Source organism: Alosa alosa, chromosome 16, assembly GCF_017589495.1.
Source record: "Alosa alosa isolate M-15738 ecotype Scorff River chromosome 16, AALO_Geno_1.1, whole genome shotgun sequence".
NCBI lineage: Eukaryota > Metazoa > Chordata > Actinopteri > Clupeiformes > Clupeidae > Alosa > Alosa alosa.
This window is the reverse complement of record NC_063204.1, coordinates 24,526,811-24,544,310: the sequence shown is the minus strand read 5'-3', so window position 1 is coordinate 24,544,310 and position 17,500 is coordinate 24,526,811. Positions and strand designations below refer to the sequence as shown.

Sequence of the window (17,500 nt, the reverse complement as noted above, 5' to 3'; positions counted from 1 at the left end):
GTGTGTGTGTGTGTGTGTGTGTGTGTGTGTGTGTGTGTGTGTGTGTGTGTGTGTATGTGTGTGTGTGTAAAGGTAAATGTGCTTCTCACCTTGTGTGCCATGAGGAGCATGTGAATGACGCCCGGGGCCCCGTGGCACCAGTGGACAAGCCTGTCCGTCTCGTTGCTAAGGGACGAGGGGTAGTTGCCGGAGCGGAACTTTTTGTGCCGGACATAGTCAATGCTGGGCCGCACCAGTTCATTCAGGATATCGGGATTCACTTTAGCAATGGGCTAGTGACAGAGAGAGAGAGAGAAGAAGAGAGAGAAAGAGAAAGAGAGTGAGAACAGGAAGTTAACAAACATGAAGAGCTGAGTAAGTGTACAGAGAGTTATTATGTTCTGAATTTGACCACCAGCGGGAGTGTGTTTGTGTGAATGTGTCTACATTAGGCTTTGGAACTGGGAGGCATGCTCGCTCATGCTCTATTAGTGTGAACTGCTGCATTAACACACACCTCTGATAGAACTCAGGGCTGAGACTGGGTTGCTGTGGTGCTTTTGCTCCTAAAGTTCCTTTACCTGGAGTCACCTCACACTCACACTCACACACACACACACACACACACACACACACACACACACACACACACTTATACACGTTCACATATACACAGCAACACACACACAGTCGCACAGACACTCACACCAGTTTTTCAGTGAGAAGCACGCTGTCGTGTTGCTGCAGTGGCGGTATCGTGATGCGTTAGCGCGCGGCAGCCACAGAGCACAAGCAGTGGAGCGTGTCCATCTGCGTCACTGTGACGACAGGCCAGTTGCCATGGCAACACCACTTCCACCCCACCACACCACACCTTGCGGAGGCAACAGCTCAATTATTCCCCCTGCTCTCCCACCAAGACCACACACACACACACACTCACTCCACAGGGAGTAATCAGGTAACTGCTAATAAGGGGTTTTAAGGCTGAATAATAAAACAAAAGAACACAAAACTACTATCCTACACACTCACCACCCCCACCTCTGTAATACTGGCGATTAGGGAACAGTCCTCAATTAAATATAGAAACACACAACTCTTCTGCAGACTGTGTCCAGTGGTGTGTGTGTGTGTGTGTGTGATATTAAAGAACAATCCTGCGAAAGCCAGTCCAATGCAAAATAAACCACATTTCAGAGAAAAGCAGGAGAAGACCAGCAACAAAAAAACATCCCATCCAGGAGTCTTTTCATTCACTGAAACTTCTGCAGCAGTTATTTCCCAGCATGCCGTTTTAATCCTGGCACAGTGGTTTATCAGGGACACAGAGAAAAGGCAGGGACTCAGGGAAATTCATGAATTCTAAATGAGCGTCTCTCTCTCTCTCACACACACACACACACAGAGAGCTGGATGACTGGAGCAGAATGTCTCTCTGGGAACAGAGGCACACACTAGCACAGCTGATACACACACACACACACACACACACACACACACACACACACACACACACACACACACACACACACACACACACACACACACACACCTGTAAGCCTGAGATGCAGACTGTAGAAAAAACCCCAAATCACTGGAAATCCCCCAGACCACATGATGGAGAGCAGAGGAAACAGGAGGAGTGAGAAAGTGAATGAATGAGTGAGTGAAGAAAGATGGTAAATAGAGAGATAAAAGAGTGATGGTGTATAACAATTAAAAGGCAAAAGGGAGAAGTAGTCCCCAGAGATGGAGAAAAAGAGGGAACAGAGAGAGATGGATGGGGATAAGAGCAAGTGTAAACGTGGTCAAAGAGGGAGAAGCAAGTGTCATGTTTCTCACACACCAACACAGAACGGTTATCATCCTACGCAGACGCTTAATAGTGCAATTATTTCCTCCGGAGCAGAGTTAGCCCACAGATGAGACCTATTTACCGGCCGCTGGTTGGACCCACGGAGATGGCTAGCGTTACCTTTAAAGGTCACTCAGGGTGCTCTTTCTGGGCCTACTTAACTCTTCCTGCCACCTGAGCCCTTTTCTGCAGCGCAGACGAAACCCAGCAAATCATTACTTTTGATTAAATACCAGCAGCGAGACAGACCGGCCGATTCCACTTTTATTTATTAATTTCCTCTGGAGCCAGACGAGGGGTCTGGTGGAAATGTTAAGTAATGGAGCGAGCGGCTTTAAGCTTATCTCAGGGCTAATGGCCGAGGGGGTGGGGGGGTCTGTCAGGCCAAGCTCAGCACGCCTCAGCAAAGCAACGCCAAGCAAAGAAAAGACCCCAGAGGCCCAGTCAGATTTTGTTTACAGCTTCAATACTCTAAAAGTTGCTCATACATTATTCATCTGCTTAAAAGAGCACTAATCAATCGGAGTGACTCACAGCTATTGAGCTTCTAGTTTGAGACGAAGAATACGTGTGTGTGTGTGTGTGTGTGAGAGATGTTTATTTCTGGGGACTGGACTGGATTAGCTGATTTACAATATCTGATAAAAGAGCAAACTTAGCAGCCAACTAATTTACTATTCAGGTTTGTGTGTGTGTGTGTGTGTGTGTGTGTGTGTGTGTGTGTGTGTGTGTGTGTGTGTGTGTGTGTGTATCTAATCTACATACGTAAGTGTATAATCCTTTGCATAAGTGATCAGCACGGCCTCTAGGACTGTATGTCTCGATCTTCCTGCCTGATTGCACAGATGTGAACATGCACTTGAGCACACACACCTGAGCTCCCTTGTCATAACTTTTTTGCCACACACACACACACACACACACACACCACACACACACCTGAGCCATCTTCTCATCACCTCTGTGCCTCCCACTTCAGGTGATCCGCTGTGAAGAGCGGGGTTTCATATACAGTCAGTTTGCCATCGTGACCCCACTTGACCCCACTTGCCATCATGACTCCCTAATCCACTAGTGACACAGCAGCCTCTGACAGAGGAGCAAAGCTCTTCCTCATGGGGGAATAACTCCTTCCAAGGGTCTCTGATTGAGTCACTTTAATAGGGCCGAGACATAGAGGCAATTTATAAAAGGAACAATGGCAAGGGTTATGAATTAGTATTCACTGTATGGGGCGCCATTCATTTAACCAGTAGGCTACCTTACACTGATGAAATTGCATATTAAAATGCACTTTTCTTGTTAGCATTAATTTGGGTTCATTCAAGTGAAGAGCACTTATGTCAATGAAAGCAGCGACTTTCTCCACAATGGAATTCTGAATTAAATCAAGCTTAAAGTTTAATATGGGAGATGGAGGTTGTCAATGTGAGTGTGTGAGTGTGTGTGTGTATAAGTGTGTTAGCCCTTTTGCTTTGCGCTGTGATACACAAACTGTCGCAAAAGGTGAGCGGAACTAAATCTCATGTCTATCAGTAGCAGATCTCTGGACATGTTCTCCGTGTGTGTGTGTGTGTGTGTGTGTGTGTGTGTGTGTGTGTGTGTGTGTGTGTGTGTGTGTGTGTGTGTGTGTGTGTGATAGATAGAGAGGGGGGTGGTTGCGAATGACTGCGATAGGGAGTGTGAGAGACACTAAACCCCCTAAAGGTGGTCTCTACTGAGACTGCATGAGAGAGCATGTCTCTACTAGCTACCATTACATGAGCACTGATTGCCATCCTAATTAGTCCCGGTGCAGTGCGGCAGTGACCCTGAGCAGTCCTCACCTTATGCATACAGAGAGAACGGAGAGCAAACAGCCACTGCACACACACCTCCTGCCAAATTAAGCCCAGCAGACTCTTCCCCTGCTGACCTGCAAAAGACCCCAACTCTTGGCTCAGTGGTAGCACCTCAGGTGTGTGTGTGTGTGTTGAATCTTGATGAGGGTACACTCAATGTTTGTGTGTGTGTGTGTGTGTGTGTGTGTGTGTGTGTGTGTGTGTGTGTGCATTGCAAACTCACCTGCATGAGTGTGAAGTAGATGCCGGCCAGCCCGTGTGCGGCGCCAACGTACTGCTTCTTATGCCACTCGTACAACAGCGGGCAGCGCTCCGTCTTCTTCTCCTCTTTGGATAGGTTCTTCCCCGACTCCAAGATGGCCGTCACCACCTGATAAAGACAACCACAGATCGGTCAGTGACCTGGTAGTCAGTTTTAGTGAATTATTGTAGTTGTGTGTCGTGTTCATGTGAAGTAGCTACAGTAATATGCTCTCAGTTGCCTTGGGAAGACTAGGCATCCTAAAAAGATCCAATAACAGAAGAGACCTTGATCACAATACATAGGCTACATAATCACACACACACACAAAACACTATCGTCATCATTTTAAACCTGCCAATAGCGCACCAGGTGGATAAGCCAGTTTGTGATTGGCCCCCGCAAAAGTGTAACGGAAGCAGGAGAAAGAGAAGAACAGGTTTCCAGCCTGAGCTGCGGGGGGGGAAAGAAACCGCTGTCAGATCAGCCGGAGTTCACCCAGCCTACATGCTGTCCCCATCAGCTCAATGTTTCCACAACGGAGCGCTTGTTATTCCCCAGCCAGCCAGCCAGGCTATGCCACAAAACATTACCATTCAGCTTGGTGCATCTTCTTCGACCCCAACTACAGAACAAAAACTGTACAAAACTTGTAATGACTGATGAACAACTTTATTGGCTTTGAGCATGCAGCTTCTGTCTCAAGGTGTTGCTGGTTCTCTAGAATATCGGAAGAGCCATTCTTGCAACTTGCTCTTCCCCGACCTGGAGAATCATGAATTGCTGATGAATGGCTCTTCAGAAATGACCTGTGCCTGTTTGCAAACTGATCCACGTGTACTGTGTCCAGGGGGTGAGGGGGCTAGCCATGAGTGGGATTTAGGACAGCTGTGTAAAATACAAACACTCCACAACTGCAGGGGGTGCCCCGGAGCAGAGTCTCCTAAGCAGACAACCCTGAAACGGCATTGGATATCTTTTAAGCTCAATTCCCCCACCTCGACCCCTCTGCTCAGCAGATGAATGAATGCCTGTTGTCTTTGCCTTTTCTCAGCAGCAGGAGATCACACTTTGCACGTCATCACTCTGCGTTGGAGGGACCCTAGTGGGGGAATGATCCACCAAGTGCTGTCCCTTTCAGCTAAACTTTTACTTAAAACGATAGCTGTGTTCTATCCTTAATTTCATTCTCATACCTCATTTTCTTATTTTTTTATTTTTTTATTGTTTCACATGTTATTTTAAAGGGACACCAGGCAACGTTTTTGTGTTAATTAATCATCTTCGTAAGTCGGTATATGGTTAAATGACTCATTACAGGGCGAATAAAGGCTCTCTCGCCCGCCCCTATGCCTGTAGGAAGAATATCCCACTTGCAAGTTCGGTGTATCCTACCCGCCGACCTTCAGTCTCACAAAGTCTCAGACATCGCGAGAAGCAGGATCAGTTTACATCCTGCATCCCCAGCACAGAGGCAAGCTAACGAAACGCTAGCGATTGTTGCAAACGTGTGTATAATGGCAGAGCCGGCGAAAACCCTTGACGGAAGATGCAAAGAAAAGGAAAAGAGCTTCAGACCGAGCGAGGGCTCGCACACATATCGACACGTACAGACGGTAGGGGGGAGCTTTGTAGAGGAAAAGCATCAGGCTTTCCTGGTATCCCTTTAAGTCCCTATGGATAAAATCATCTGCTGGATACCTTAACTATATCTACAGTATAGGCCTAACTAATAATAAAGCACATGAATGCAATTCATTAAGCCACAACAGTATCAAGCATACAGTATATACTGGTCTCCTCATCTACTCACTGGTCATGTCCATTATGACACTCAGACCGTGATTCAGACTGAATAGAGCAGAATCTGCCATCCATGATGAGCAGGTTAATGTCAGGCAAAAGGCTGAATATCAGAGATGGATGCTACTGGCAGGAGAGAAGCGAGGGCAGAAAGAAAAAGAGCAATGGAGAGAAAGAGAGAGTGACTAAAAAAAGAGAGAAACACAGAGAGAGAGAGAGAGAGAGACATGTATAGAGAGAGAGAGAGAGAGAGAGAGAGAGAGAGAGAGAGAGAGAGACATGTATAGAGAGAGAGAGAGAGAGAGAGAGAGAGAGAGAGAGAGACATGTATAGAGAGAGAGAGAGAGAGATAAATATGTAAACCAAAAAAAACAAAAAATATTTGCTTGCTTTTGGTAGATTTCAGAAGGCCTTTTGATTCTATTTGGCATGATGGCCTATTTTGTAAACTTATTGAATCTGGTGTAGGGGAAAAGCATACAACATAATAAAAACAATGTATTTAAACAACAAATGTGCAATTAAAATTGGAAACAAACAAACAGAATTCTTCACTCAAAGAGCGGGTGTGAGACAGGGCTGTCCTCTATCACCGGCCTCTTCAATATATATATTAATGAATTGGCAAAAGACTCGAGCAGTCAACAGCTCCTGGCCTCCTATTAAACGCGACAAAATCAAATTTCTTCTTTTTATGGGGCGACTTGGTTCTGCTGTAAGCCAACAGAAGAGGGTCTACAGCAGAACCTAAATGTCCCTGCATTGTTCTGTCAGACCTGGGCCCCTGACTATTAACCCACAAAAAAAAAAATACTAACCTTCCAGAAAAAAATCCAGACATCAGAGAAAGAAATTAACCCTTGGTACATATGCAATGAACAAGTAAAAGTTACACCTACCTTGGGCTAAAATCAGCTCAACTGGTAATTTCAACTTGGCGTGAATGATTTGAAAGAGAAAGCAAGAAGGGCTTTCTATGCCATCAAAAACTATTCAATTTGACATACCCATTAGGATCTGGCTCAAAATATTTCAAACAGTTATCGAACCAATTTCATTATAACGGCAGTGAAGTGTGGGGTCCTCTTATGTACAACAGATTTGAAAAATGGGACAAACACCCAATCGAAAAACCCTGCATACAGAGTTCTGTAAAAAGCATCCTCAAGGTACAGAGGAACACACCTAACAATGCATGCAGGGCTGAATTAGGCCAATACCCTTTACTAATTAAAATTGAAAAAAAGAGCTATCAAATTCTTGAACATCTCAAAACAAGCGACCCCAACTCCTATTGTTATAAAGCCCTAAAAGCCAAGAGATGAGTGTAAAACAAGTCCCCTCATCCAGCTAGTCCTGAGACTCACACACATACTAATAGTACAACTAACACAACTAATTGTCAGCCTCAGGACCTTGCCACCCTTTCTCAAACAATTCGCCCCTAACCAAATTATAAATGCAGAAAACAAAATTACTTATCATATTGGACTGAAACAACAAAAAAGACAAAATAAACTTCAATATTATTTGGCCCTAAACAGAGAGTACACTGTGGCAGACTACCTATCCACAGTCACTGATACCAGACAGAGAAAAACCTTGACCAGGTACAGGCTAAGCAATCACAGTCTGGCTATTGAGAAGGGCAGACACAGGCAAACCTGGCTGCCCAGAGAAGACAGGCTGTGCACCAATTGCAACCAAGGTGCCATAGAAACAGAGCTTCACTTCTTGGCTGAATGCTGCCAATGGAAAGACATAACGAGATCAATTCTTTCCTAAATTCAGAGAAATGCATCCAGACCTTCACAACTTTAAGGATCTAAGTCTAAGAATACTATTAGGCGAGGAACAAAAGAGTGCAAGAGTCGCAGCAAGATATATAGATGCTTGCCATAAACAAAGGGAGTCACTTCATCAGTGAAGCACACAAAAACTCAAATACACACACACACTGCCGTTGCAGTAATGTATGATGCATGATGTTTTGTTTTTATGTCTTTACACACTACTACGCACATGTATGCTTTGGCAATACAAATTGTATTTTTTGTCATGCCAATAAAGCTCAATTGAATTGAATTGAATTGAGAGAGAGAGAGAGAGAGAGAGAGGAAGAGGGGAAATAAAAAGACTGTTCACAGTCAGACAGGCGCATAGAATTGCTGCAGTTTTAGGCCACTCTAGGAAAATCACCTGACTGCTCATCGAAAAGTGCCTCAGGGTATGGATATGGATTTGCTGTGTGTAGTTGTGTGTGCAGGTAGTGTGTATGTTGGAGAGTGTGTGTGCTGCAGCAAAGGTCTAGGGCCAGGCTAGGCATTCCAGTGCAAATGTATTAGAATATTTGTACCAGTTGTGTTGGTTGAGGGCTTGCATGCATATGTGATTGTGTGTGTGTGTGTGTGTATGTATGTATGGCAGCTGGTGAATGGGGACATTGGTGCAGAGTGGGGATATGCAGACTCATTCTCTATTGCAGTCATCCACAACCTCTCTCTCTCTCTCTCTCTCACTCTCTCTCTCTCATCATTCTCAAGTGTGTGTGTATGTGTCAGAGTCATATTACATTGGTGTTCATTGCCTCTGCTACTCCAGCGAGCATTTCATGTTGGATGGTTGTTGTGACCAAACTCGAGTGCTTAAGAGCTTATTCACATCTAACTAAATGGCTCATCTCCTCATGGACGTTATCTGAGCTTTCAACTACCATAACTGACATTCTTATGGCCATACGAGTCATGCTCTTTGAAACATATTATTACAGCTTACAGTACTTCTATAATCACACTACTCAGCCAGGAGTACACAATAGTCTCTCCAGCTACAATGACAAAATGCAACATCTCCAATCCTTCATGATAGCAGACCTACAGAAGCACTGGACAGGTGCATGAGTGCGCACGCACGCACACACTACACACACACACACACACACACACACACACACACACACACCTTCAAGCAGCAGCTCACTTGCTTGTCACAAAGGCAGATGAGAAGTTCAATTCAATGATTATCTACACAGTGCTATTAACAACTCTGTCTCAAGGTGTTTTACAGAAATCCCTTCTCCCTTCACCATACCTTCTCCCCTTTCCTCCTGGTAAAACATCCTAGAACACACTGAACAACGTAGCAATGTAGCATATCTAATCATGTTCTCCCACATATTGTAGAATATTTTACCAGAAGAAAAGATAGACTTGGGTCTTAGTAACCAAATGTGTGGTGATAAAGAGGTAATAGCTGAAGAGTATATGATGACAGTGGCTAAACAGAACCGGTTCTAAAAGACTGAAGAAGAAGAACAGTTTCATGAGGGGGAACACAGATAAACTCTGAGGGTGTAGAGAAGAACAGAGAGGGCGGTTCTATTGGAGAAACACTGGATTCATGCCTCTGGTCATGAATACCAATTAGATAGGCAGAAGCATAGAGCCACAGGGGTAGAGAAGAGACAGACCAAAGACATAAAAAATATCACAAACACACACACACACACACAGACACACACACACATGCAGATGAGCGAGCGTGCGCACACACACACACACACACACACACACACACACCAAATGTCTTGGTTTTTAATAATTCTTTGCCTGTAGAACAAGAGAAATGAGAGCGAAGACACTCTTTCTAAAAACGCACAGCCCAAAAGTACCTCCCTCAGAAAAGTCATTAAAACTAATCACACACTCTGCTGATACAAACCTTTCACACAATAAGGAAAGAACATAAAATAATCTAAATCTATGACTAAATGAAATAAAAAGCAAGGGAGGCCTCCAGGAGGCATAATGCCGCTGGAGGCCAAGTGCTGTGTACTGGCTGGTTGGGTTTGGAGATAAAACTCCCTGTGGTCTTAGGACGCCTGTTCTGCCAGCCGGTCGGGTCGGTCAGGCAGTGATTCTGAGGGTAAAACGGTGGCTGCAGCATCATCACTATGGTGCTGGCAAACGCAGATCAGCAACTCTGGGAAACGACCTTCGACCCCTGAACACTACTCTCTGCACAGTCAGGGAAACTGGCTGCAGAGTCTCTCCCCCTCTCTGTTTTCAAAAACTGTATTTTTTGTGTCAAGTTATGAACACAGGTATATGGGATGGGAGAACTACATGGAGCAGCATACGCCAGATCTGAGGTGCGTTCAAATTCGGCAAACAGTGGCGAATGTTCGTGGTGAACAATGTTTTCTTTGAACAGTTACATTTGAACGATTTGATGTTAACATTCCATTGTAACGGTAATTGCATTGTTGCCTTCGTCAAACTCACGTCCAGTTCCACTGTATGTTCGTGGAGAACTACCTCCTCAGACTGTTTGCTATTGTTTGCAAACGTTCGCCGAAAACACAAGGCTAACGGAAAACTGTTTGCAAACGTTTGCCTATGTTTGCAAATTTGAACGCACCTCTGGTGTCTTACCCAACTTCCCCACTGTGCTACATCACTCTGTACTACACTCACAAGCTCTGATTGATAAACATCTGATTCTCCACATAGTTAACAGATCGCTTTGATTCTATACTAGATAGACTTTTATTTGATCTCAAAAATGTATCAAAATGTATTACAAATGTAAAAAATCCATATATGATAGGCCCCATAGTACTGAAGAGAGGGACAGCGATGAAGAGGCAGAGGGGATGAGAAACAGAGAGAGTGGTTGCTACAGGTTTGCACTAAAAGCTCTCCCTCTCTCGCACACACACACACACACACACTCACAAGCACAAACACAGAGAGAGAGAGAGAGAGAGAGAGAGAGAGAGAGAGAGAGAGAGACACACACACACACACACACACACACAGACATCTTCCCAGCAGTGATGAAGAGGTCCTGGGTGAGGTGTGTGAAGCTGAGGGTTATTCTTCATGTGGGTGTTGGTGAGCTCAGACTCCAGAGAGAGGGGAAGGGAGTGGCGGGAGGTGGAGAGGTCTGCTGACGCAGGAGAATGGACTGGCTGGAGCTGGCGCTAAACACCGCACGCCAACAAGTCTTTCTTAGTAGCCTACATTACTTCTTGAAGTGTACTTTTTGCTACACAGGGGACACAACCTCCTGTTAATCATTCATTAACACTTGTTGGAAAAACATAAACGCAACACATTGAAGATTGGAGGGGGTTTACGGGGGGGGCATTTACAGTGCAGTTAATCGTTCCATCGGTCAACTAAAGCGACTGGAGTGTTTGTGTGTCCCGGGGGTTATCAAATAATGAAAATGCTCAGTTGCTTGGAATTCTAGTTCAGCCATTTCCAGCACGCATTTTGCTGAGGGAGGAGGCTGTCGCTGGCTAGCTGTACACACACACACACACACACACACACACACACAAAAAAAGAGAGATGTAGAATCAATCATGGACACTAACTGTCATGTCACTAATAGTCATGACTACAGAGAAGAAAAAAGAGAGATTGTGGGAAAAGGGGGAACAATGGAGACAGAGAGGGGAAGAATGTAGGAAAAAAAAGGTGTGGATCTAAACGCTCATTGTGAGAATCTTCTACATCACCATCATGAATCTTGGCATGAATCGCACTTCCCATGTAATTCTGAACTCTAATGTGAACAAAAATCTTCCCATCTCTTGTGCGACATTCTGACACAGTCCGCAGTCCTAGTTTCCTTCAGCACACAACAACAGTCAGTCACTGTGTGGGTGTGTTATGCCAGAGTGTGTGGGTGGCGTACCCAGAGGGCTATGCCTGTGACAAACTGTGTGTGTGTGTGTCTGCCTGCCTGCATTTATGTGTCTGTGTGTGTGTGTCTACCTGCATTTATGTGTGTGTGTACGTACGTGTGTGCACGTTTTTCCTTTGGGAGCCTAATGACAACGTGACTGGACACAAGAGAATGTGTTTATTACCTCAGATATTGATTCAGATTAAATGACCACTCAGGCTAGAGAGCACCATCTCCCCCTCTCTTTCTGTCTCTCTACCTTCCTCCCATTCTCTCTTTCTTAAACCCCCCCCTCTCTCTCTCCATCATTATCGCCTCCTTTCTCTTTGACTCCCTCTCATTAGGTTGTACAGTGTGTTTGGTGGACCCAGGGTTATAAATAGCAGCAAGACGGAGGAACAGGAGGGGAGACTGAGAGCCCTGCAGCGCAACAACTGGACAGAAGGAGCCCTCTCTCTCTCTCTCATATGCATATGTGTGTGTTATGGCAAGAAGTGTGCACTACGGGGACCTAAACACTACTGCCATTGTACATTCCATGTACACCATTTATAGTCACATGTACACTACTGCCATTGTACATTCCATGTACAACATTTATAGTCACACACACACAGTAGTAGGAATGTTTTCTATGTTTCAATTTGTCTGATGTTTGATGAAAAATAAGACCCCCCCACACACACACACACACACACACACACACACACACACACACACACACACACACACACGCACACAAGGCCACAACCCTGTGTTTACAGAGGAGATTACTAAACAACAGATAGGCATTATAATACCACTAGTGCTGTATCACTGCCCATCCCCCTCCTACACACAAGCAAATACACACACACACACACACACACACACACACACACACAGATTTCTCTCAGCATGCATGCAGTCGCGCGCGCGCACACACACACACACACACACAGACACACAACCTGAATACAATCACTCTCATGCAAGCATATAAACACACAAAACACTATAGACAACCATACATACAATCACAAAAATAAACAACCATCAGTGGCAGTTGCTGCTCTTTGGAATAGACACTGATAAAAATGGTCAATTATTAAATTAATATTATTAAGGTGCTATATTGTTCTTTGATTGTTCAAATAGAATCCGTCTGTATTGTTCACAAATATACAGTATGAGAATTTCAGCTGCAGTTTGCCTCTGGACTTCACCTGCCAACACGGCAAAGCATCCCTGAACTTGAAATATGCTGTCAATCAAAAAGACCAGCCACAATGACGAATCCTCAAAGCTTCCCTGGAAATGACGATTTTGGGTCGTTTGTCCAACAAACATGTAACTTTTCTGCACTGAGATCCACCCACTCTGTAGTGCCATTGAAAGTCCAGCGAAGCCGAGCATCTATGGGGTTTTCGATGGATCATGTCGTCACAGCAATGTATTGGGGGCGGGAAGTCACGATAGATGACCGGCAAAACCTTATTGCTGAACGAACTAACCATGAAGTTGAACACGTTTTTAGCATGTTCTAGTTGGAATAGTAGGCTAATGTAATACAGTAGTATTTGATGCAAATGTCCATGATATTTTGAAAGAAGGCTGAGCTTCCCCTGTACTAGTCTTAGAGCAATCGCCTCTGACAATCATGTAAGCACACACACACACACACACACACACACACACACACACACACACACACACACACACACACACACACACACACACACACAGGAATTATGCAGTGGTTGAGAGAACACCCAAATGATGAGGGCAGTGATGACATTACATAAACTGTGAACTTGTGTCCACTAAAGCCATCAGGAGGCATGTGAGTGCATGCGCACGCACATACAACTCAGATCATTTCATGTATGATCGCTAAAGTTTGATTATTTTTAATGTCGCAATTGGTTAACTCTATTCAACTGTGCTTGTGGTTCAGCTGTGGGCACGCAATTAGCGTTGTAGAGGGGGCGGGGACGGACGGTGATGAGCGCTGTTTACGTAATGAAGTGACAGCTTATTAAATTCCTCGCACAGCGTTCGCTTTCTGTGCATAGAAAAACTCGGTATTAGCGCTTTCTCTGTACATCAGGCCCAGAGTCACTTGTATTTCACCCACCACCACTTTCACAATTAATTTAAAATAAATCCATTTTGTTTGTGTGTGTGTGTGTGTGTGTGTGTGTGTGTGTGTTGGTGCTCCTCTGCCTAACTGCCTACTCACTGCTCTATCTATAATAGAGAAGATAGCAAAAGCACACAAAGCGATGAGCTGTATCAAATATAGACAGACGCCACTTGCTGTCAGTGCTGGTCTAATAGTACATCTGAGTAGCTGGGTTTCACACACACCGCTGAAACACACACACACACACACACCGCTGAAACAAAATATTTGTCTTGCCTCGATAATTCAATTAAATTTTCTTAGTCGATCGTCGGGACAATTAACGATCGACTATCGATTAATCATTAATATTTCTAGGCCTATATTAAATTTCATTATTTATTTAACTTTTTATAAATTTAAAAACGCAATGAAAATACAAAAATACAGCCTGTTTTTCCTCGATATTTATCACAAGAAGAATAACTTTTGGCAGTTAAACTGGATGTTCGGTTAGGCTAAACTTGAAGATATTATGCGCTGCAGTGCTCTAAAGCAGCGGAATGCGAGCCGGCGTTCAGATTAAACAGAGACCCTCGTTTGTTCCAAAATAATAAGTTATTAAAAAGAATCATGTTAAACAATAACTTAACCAAAAACATAATAATGCTTAGATCTGACAGGTTTTGTCAAAATGTAACTCAAAACTATCCAAGGCACGGAGTCGAGAAAGAGGGTGAGAGATTAACCTATAACAATTAATTAGGCTATTTAACAAAGCCTCCGGGGTGACCAGGGTTTTTTATTTACTTAGGCTGCGCAAAGCACAGGGCTTTATTTGGGGCAGACGTAGGCTATTTATAGGCCTTTATTTCTATGTGTGTTTTATTTTGAGACATGCGTTTCGTTTGGAGCGCATACCGCTATCAAAAGCAGAAAATTTTCCGTTTGGTTTGGGATTTAATTTACTTTTGGACAGTTTGATTATATTGCTCAATTTTGGTAGCCTAGAAATCTAGACGCGCCCCTAGCGGCAGCAAATTATATTTGCTGCCAGGGCTAGTCTAGCAACTCTCCGTTGGCTTGTGAGCTCCAGAAATCGAAACTTAATCAGGACATTGAAATCATGTATAGAGTCGTTTGGTGGGCTTAACATAATGATTGATGGCAGAGTTGTAACGGTTTGGCTTGAATTCCTGCTACTTAAAACAAATATCCTATTAAGGCCCTATTGCATGCAGAGGGAATTTGAAAGACAACTGATTATCCCGCCCCTCGGACTGAGCACTGAACGGTGAGTGCCCAGACCCTACATTTTAATGTGGGTCTGGCTCGCCAGGCTACAATTTTGGGACTGATAAGCACTGAAATCTGGGAGGTATTTAATGGCTCACTATTACATGCCATGTAGTTGAAAGAGTCGAGATTTTCACCCGCTGTTTATTGAGACAAGGCAGCCGCTTTCATTCATTCAAAATGTGCCTCACGTGTCATGTGTGCTTTTTGACCCACTGTGGGCAACGGCACTCACCTTGGTGATGGTGGCCTCGTCGACGGTATCAGGGCCAATCTCCTTGTTGACGTAGAGCAGGGCGAAGAGGTAGCCGGCCCGACCATACAAGAGCTCGTCAGGCACGTCCGAATCTGGAGACAACACAGACCTCTGGAGCTGAAGAAGTCTGAGAGGGAGAGGGAGGAATAAGTGAGGGAGAAAGGAAGAAAGGGAAATTGATAGAGAAAGAGAAAGAAAGAGAGGCAAGAAAAAGACACATCACCAGTTTGACCTATTTGGTCATGTAAAAGGCTTATTATAGCACTGAAATGAACTGAGACCAACATACAGACGGATGTGTGAGTGTGTGTGTGTGTGAGTGTGTAAGTGTGTGTGTGGGTGGTTGGGTGAGGGGCAATGTAGAGCAAATAACAAGAGATTTAGTTTATTACGTCTCCTCAGAATGCTATAGAAAGTCCCATTGAAGTAAATGGGCCATCGCAACGTTCAGAGGGATGATTTATTGTTAATAACAACTACTGAAAATGGATAATGACCACAGCCATTAAGGAGTTTTGAGTTTCTGATTCATATCTCTTATATCTCTTATTATTGTTAATTTACTGCAGCGGAAATTCTAAATTAAGTAATTTAATTTGAGTAACTTAAGTCAGAAAATAATATGTAGCTATGCAACACTAGACACTTTATTTTATTATATTATAATGCCTCTATTTGAGTGAAGACCATTATTTTCAGTTGAAGCCGTGAAATGGCATCAAAATCATTAAAAATGCTAACATAACATGGCATGACTTGTTAAAACAATGGGTGATTTTGTTAGCCTAGACATCTAGACGCCCGCTAGCGGCGGCAAATTCATTTGCTCAGCCTGTACGTCTAGTATCAAACCATAGGGATTTCTATTGGCTGACACCGTGGACTTCATCCAATCACAGCGCTCTATTTTGTTAGAGAGTCTTAAGGCGGGCTTAACAGGATAACGACAGTCCTGTGGACGGTGAACAACAAGGAAGGTGGCTATGGCTAACGAAGAGCGGTTGTTTGAATCGGCGTTGGCGTCAACTTTGGAGGAGTTGGACTTGTGCTTTTCTTTGAAAGTTGAGCAACACAATGCACTTAAGTCATTACTTTCGAAGAAGGATGTATTTGCTGTTTTGCCGACCGGATACGGATATGGTCATAGCGCTGGCCTATTGCATGCCTAGGCAGTTTGAAAGACAATTCTCTGCCCGCCCCTTGGATTAAGCGAGGTAAATGGTTCAATTCCAGACTATACATTTCAATGATATAGGATGGCCCGCCAGGCTATGATTTTGTATCACTCTGAGTGCTTCTTCGGTCTCTGAGTCCCTGGTGAAAACTGCAGTCTTGGAGCCCAGTGACATCAGCTTTAAACCCATAAAACAGGGCCGAGACGCTCCGCTCCCTCAGGACCCTTCAGACTGGAGGCGTCACAAAAAGAGTCTTTCCCAAATGTCAAACTCAACATTTCCCCCTCATCATCACCCTAGCTAAAGACCTGCAGAACACTAGCCCATGCCAGTGTTTCCCATACGTTGACTGATCTGGGGTGGGCCAGTATATGTGTGTGCGTACAGAAACACCATCACACTCCAATATCGCACATAATTGCACACACACATGCACACACACAGACAAATGCATGCACTTGCACACATATACACACACACATTTTTTCACACAAACACAAACAGTCAGCCAGACATTTACACAGACACACACACACACATTCATTCCTCTCGCCTGTGTTGGTGAATGAACCGTGGGCCGCGTGTAGAGCACTAATCTCTTGGGGACAAAATCAATATTAGCACAAACTCACTAAATCTCTAAATCCTTTTAGCCTACCAATGCCTTTTTATAATTGACTCTAATATCATTCCATGGTAACAGGGGGGGGGGGATTATGGAGTAGGCAGAAGGAACGGTGGATGTCCACAGCAAGATTGATTTGTAAGTCGGCTGGATACAGCGCCATTTGAATTTGGCAACCGCTCCCTGTGGACAGACAGACACACACCCACACACACACACACACACCAGGATAAAGTGTTTGTGTGTGTGTGTGTGTGTGTGTGTCTGTGTGTGTGTGTGTGTGTGTGCTTGGCCTGAGGTTTGAGCTGATATCTGTCTGTGCGTGTGCGTTTCCTTTCAAATGGTCTGGCATTCAGGGTGACTGTATATACAGTATGTGGCAAAGCCAAGCCTGTGGATTGGTCATGTGTGTGCGTTTGTGTGTACATACACTCCTGTATGCCTGTTTCTTGAGGTGGTGGTGTGTGAGTGTATGTGTGTGTGTGTGTGTGTGTGTGTATGTGTGTGTGTGTGTGTGTGTGTGTGTGTGTGTGTGTGTGTGTACATACTTGCTGATACAATCCTGTGTCTCTGCCTGGTTCTTGAGGCGGTGGTGTGTGACTGCGCCCACGGCCAGAGGACCAGC

General features: G+C 44.4%; 1 protein-coding gene across 1 annotated transcript in view; it reads right to left on the bottom strand.

Annotated features, from left to right (window-relative positions):
* The window catches only part of lancl2 (LanC lantibiotic synthetase component C-like 2 (bacterial)), a gene marked incomplete in the record, with an annotated part of 35,250 nt that overhangs the window by 9,349 nt on the left and 8,401 nt on the right, over positions 1-17,500 (bottom strand). The window contains 4 exon segments of the mRNA XM_048267073.1: positions 90-272; positions 3,902-4,048; positions 15,055-15,202; positions 17,424-17,494. Of these exon segments, the coding sequence (XP_048123030.1) occupies positions 90-272; positions 3,902-4,048; positions 15,055-15,202; positions 17,424-17,494 (549 nt within the window).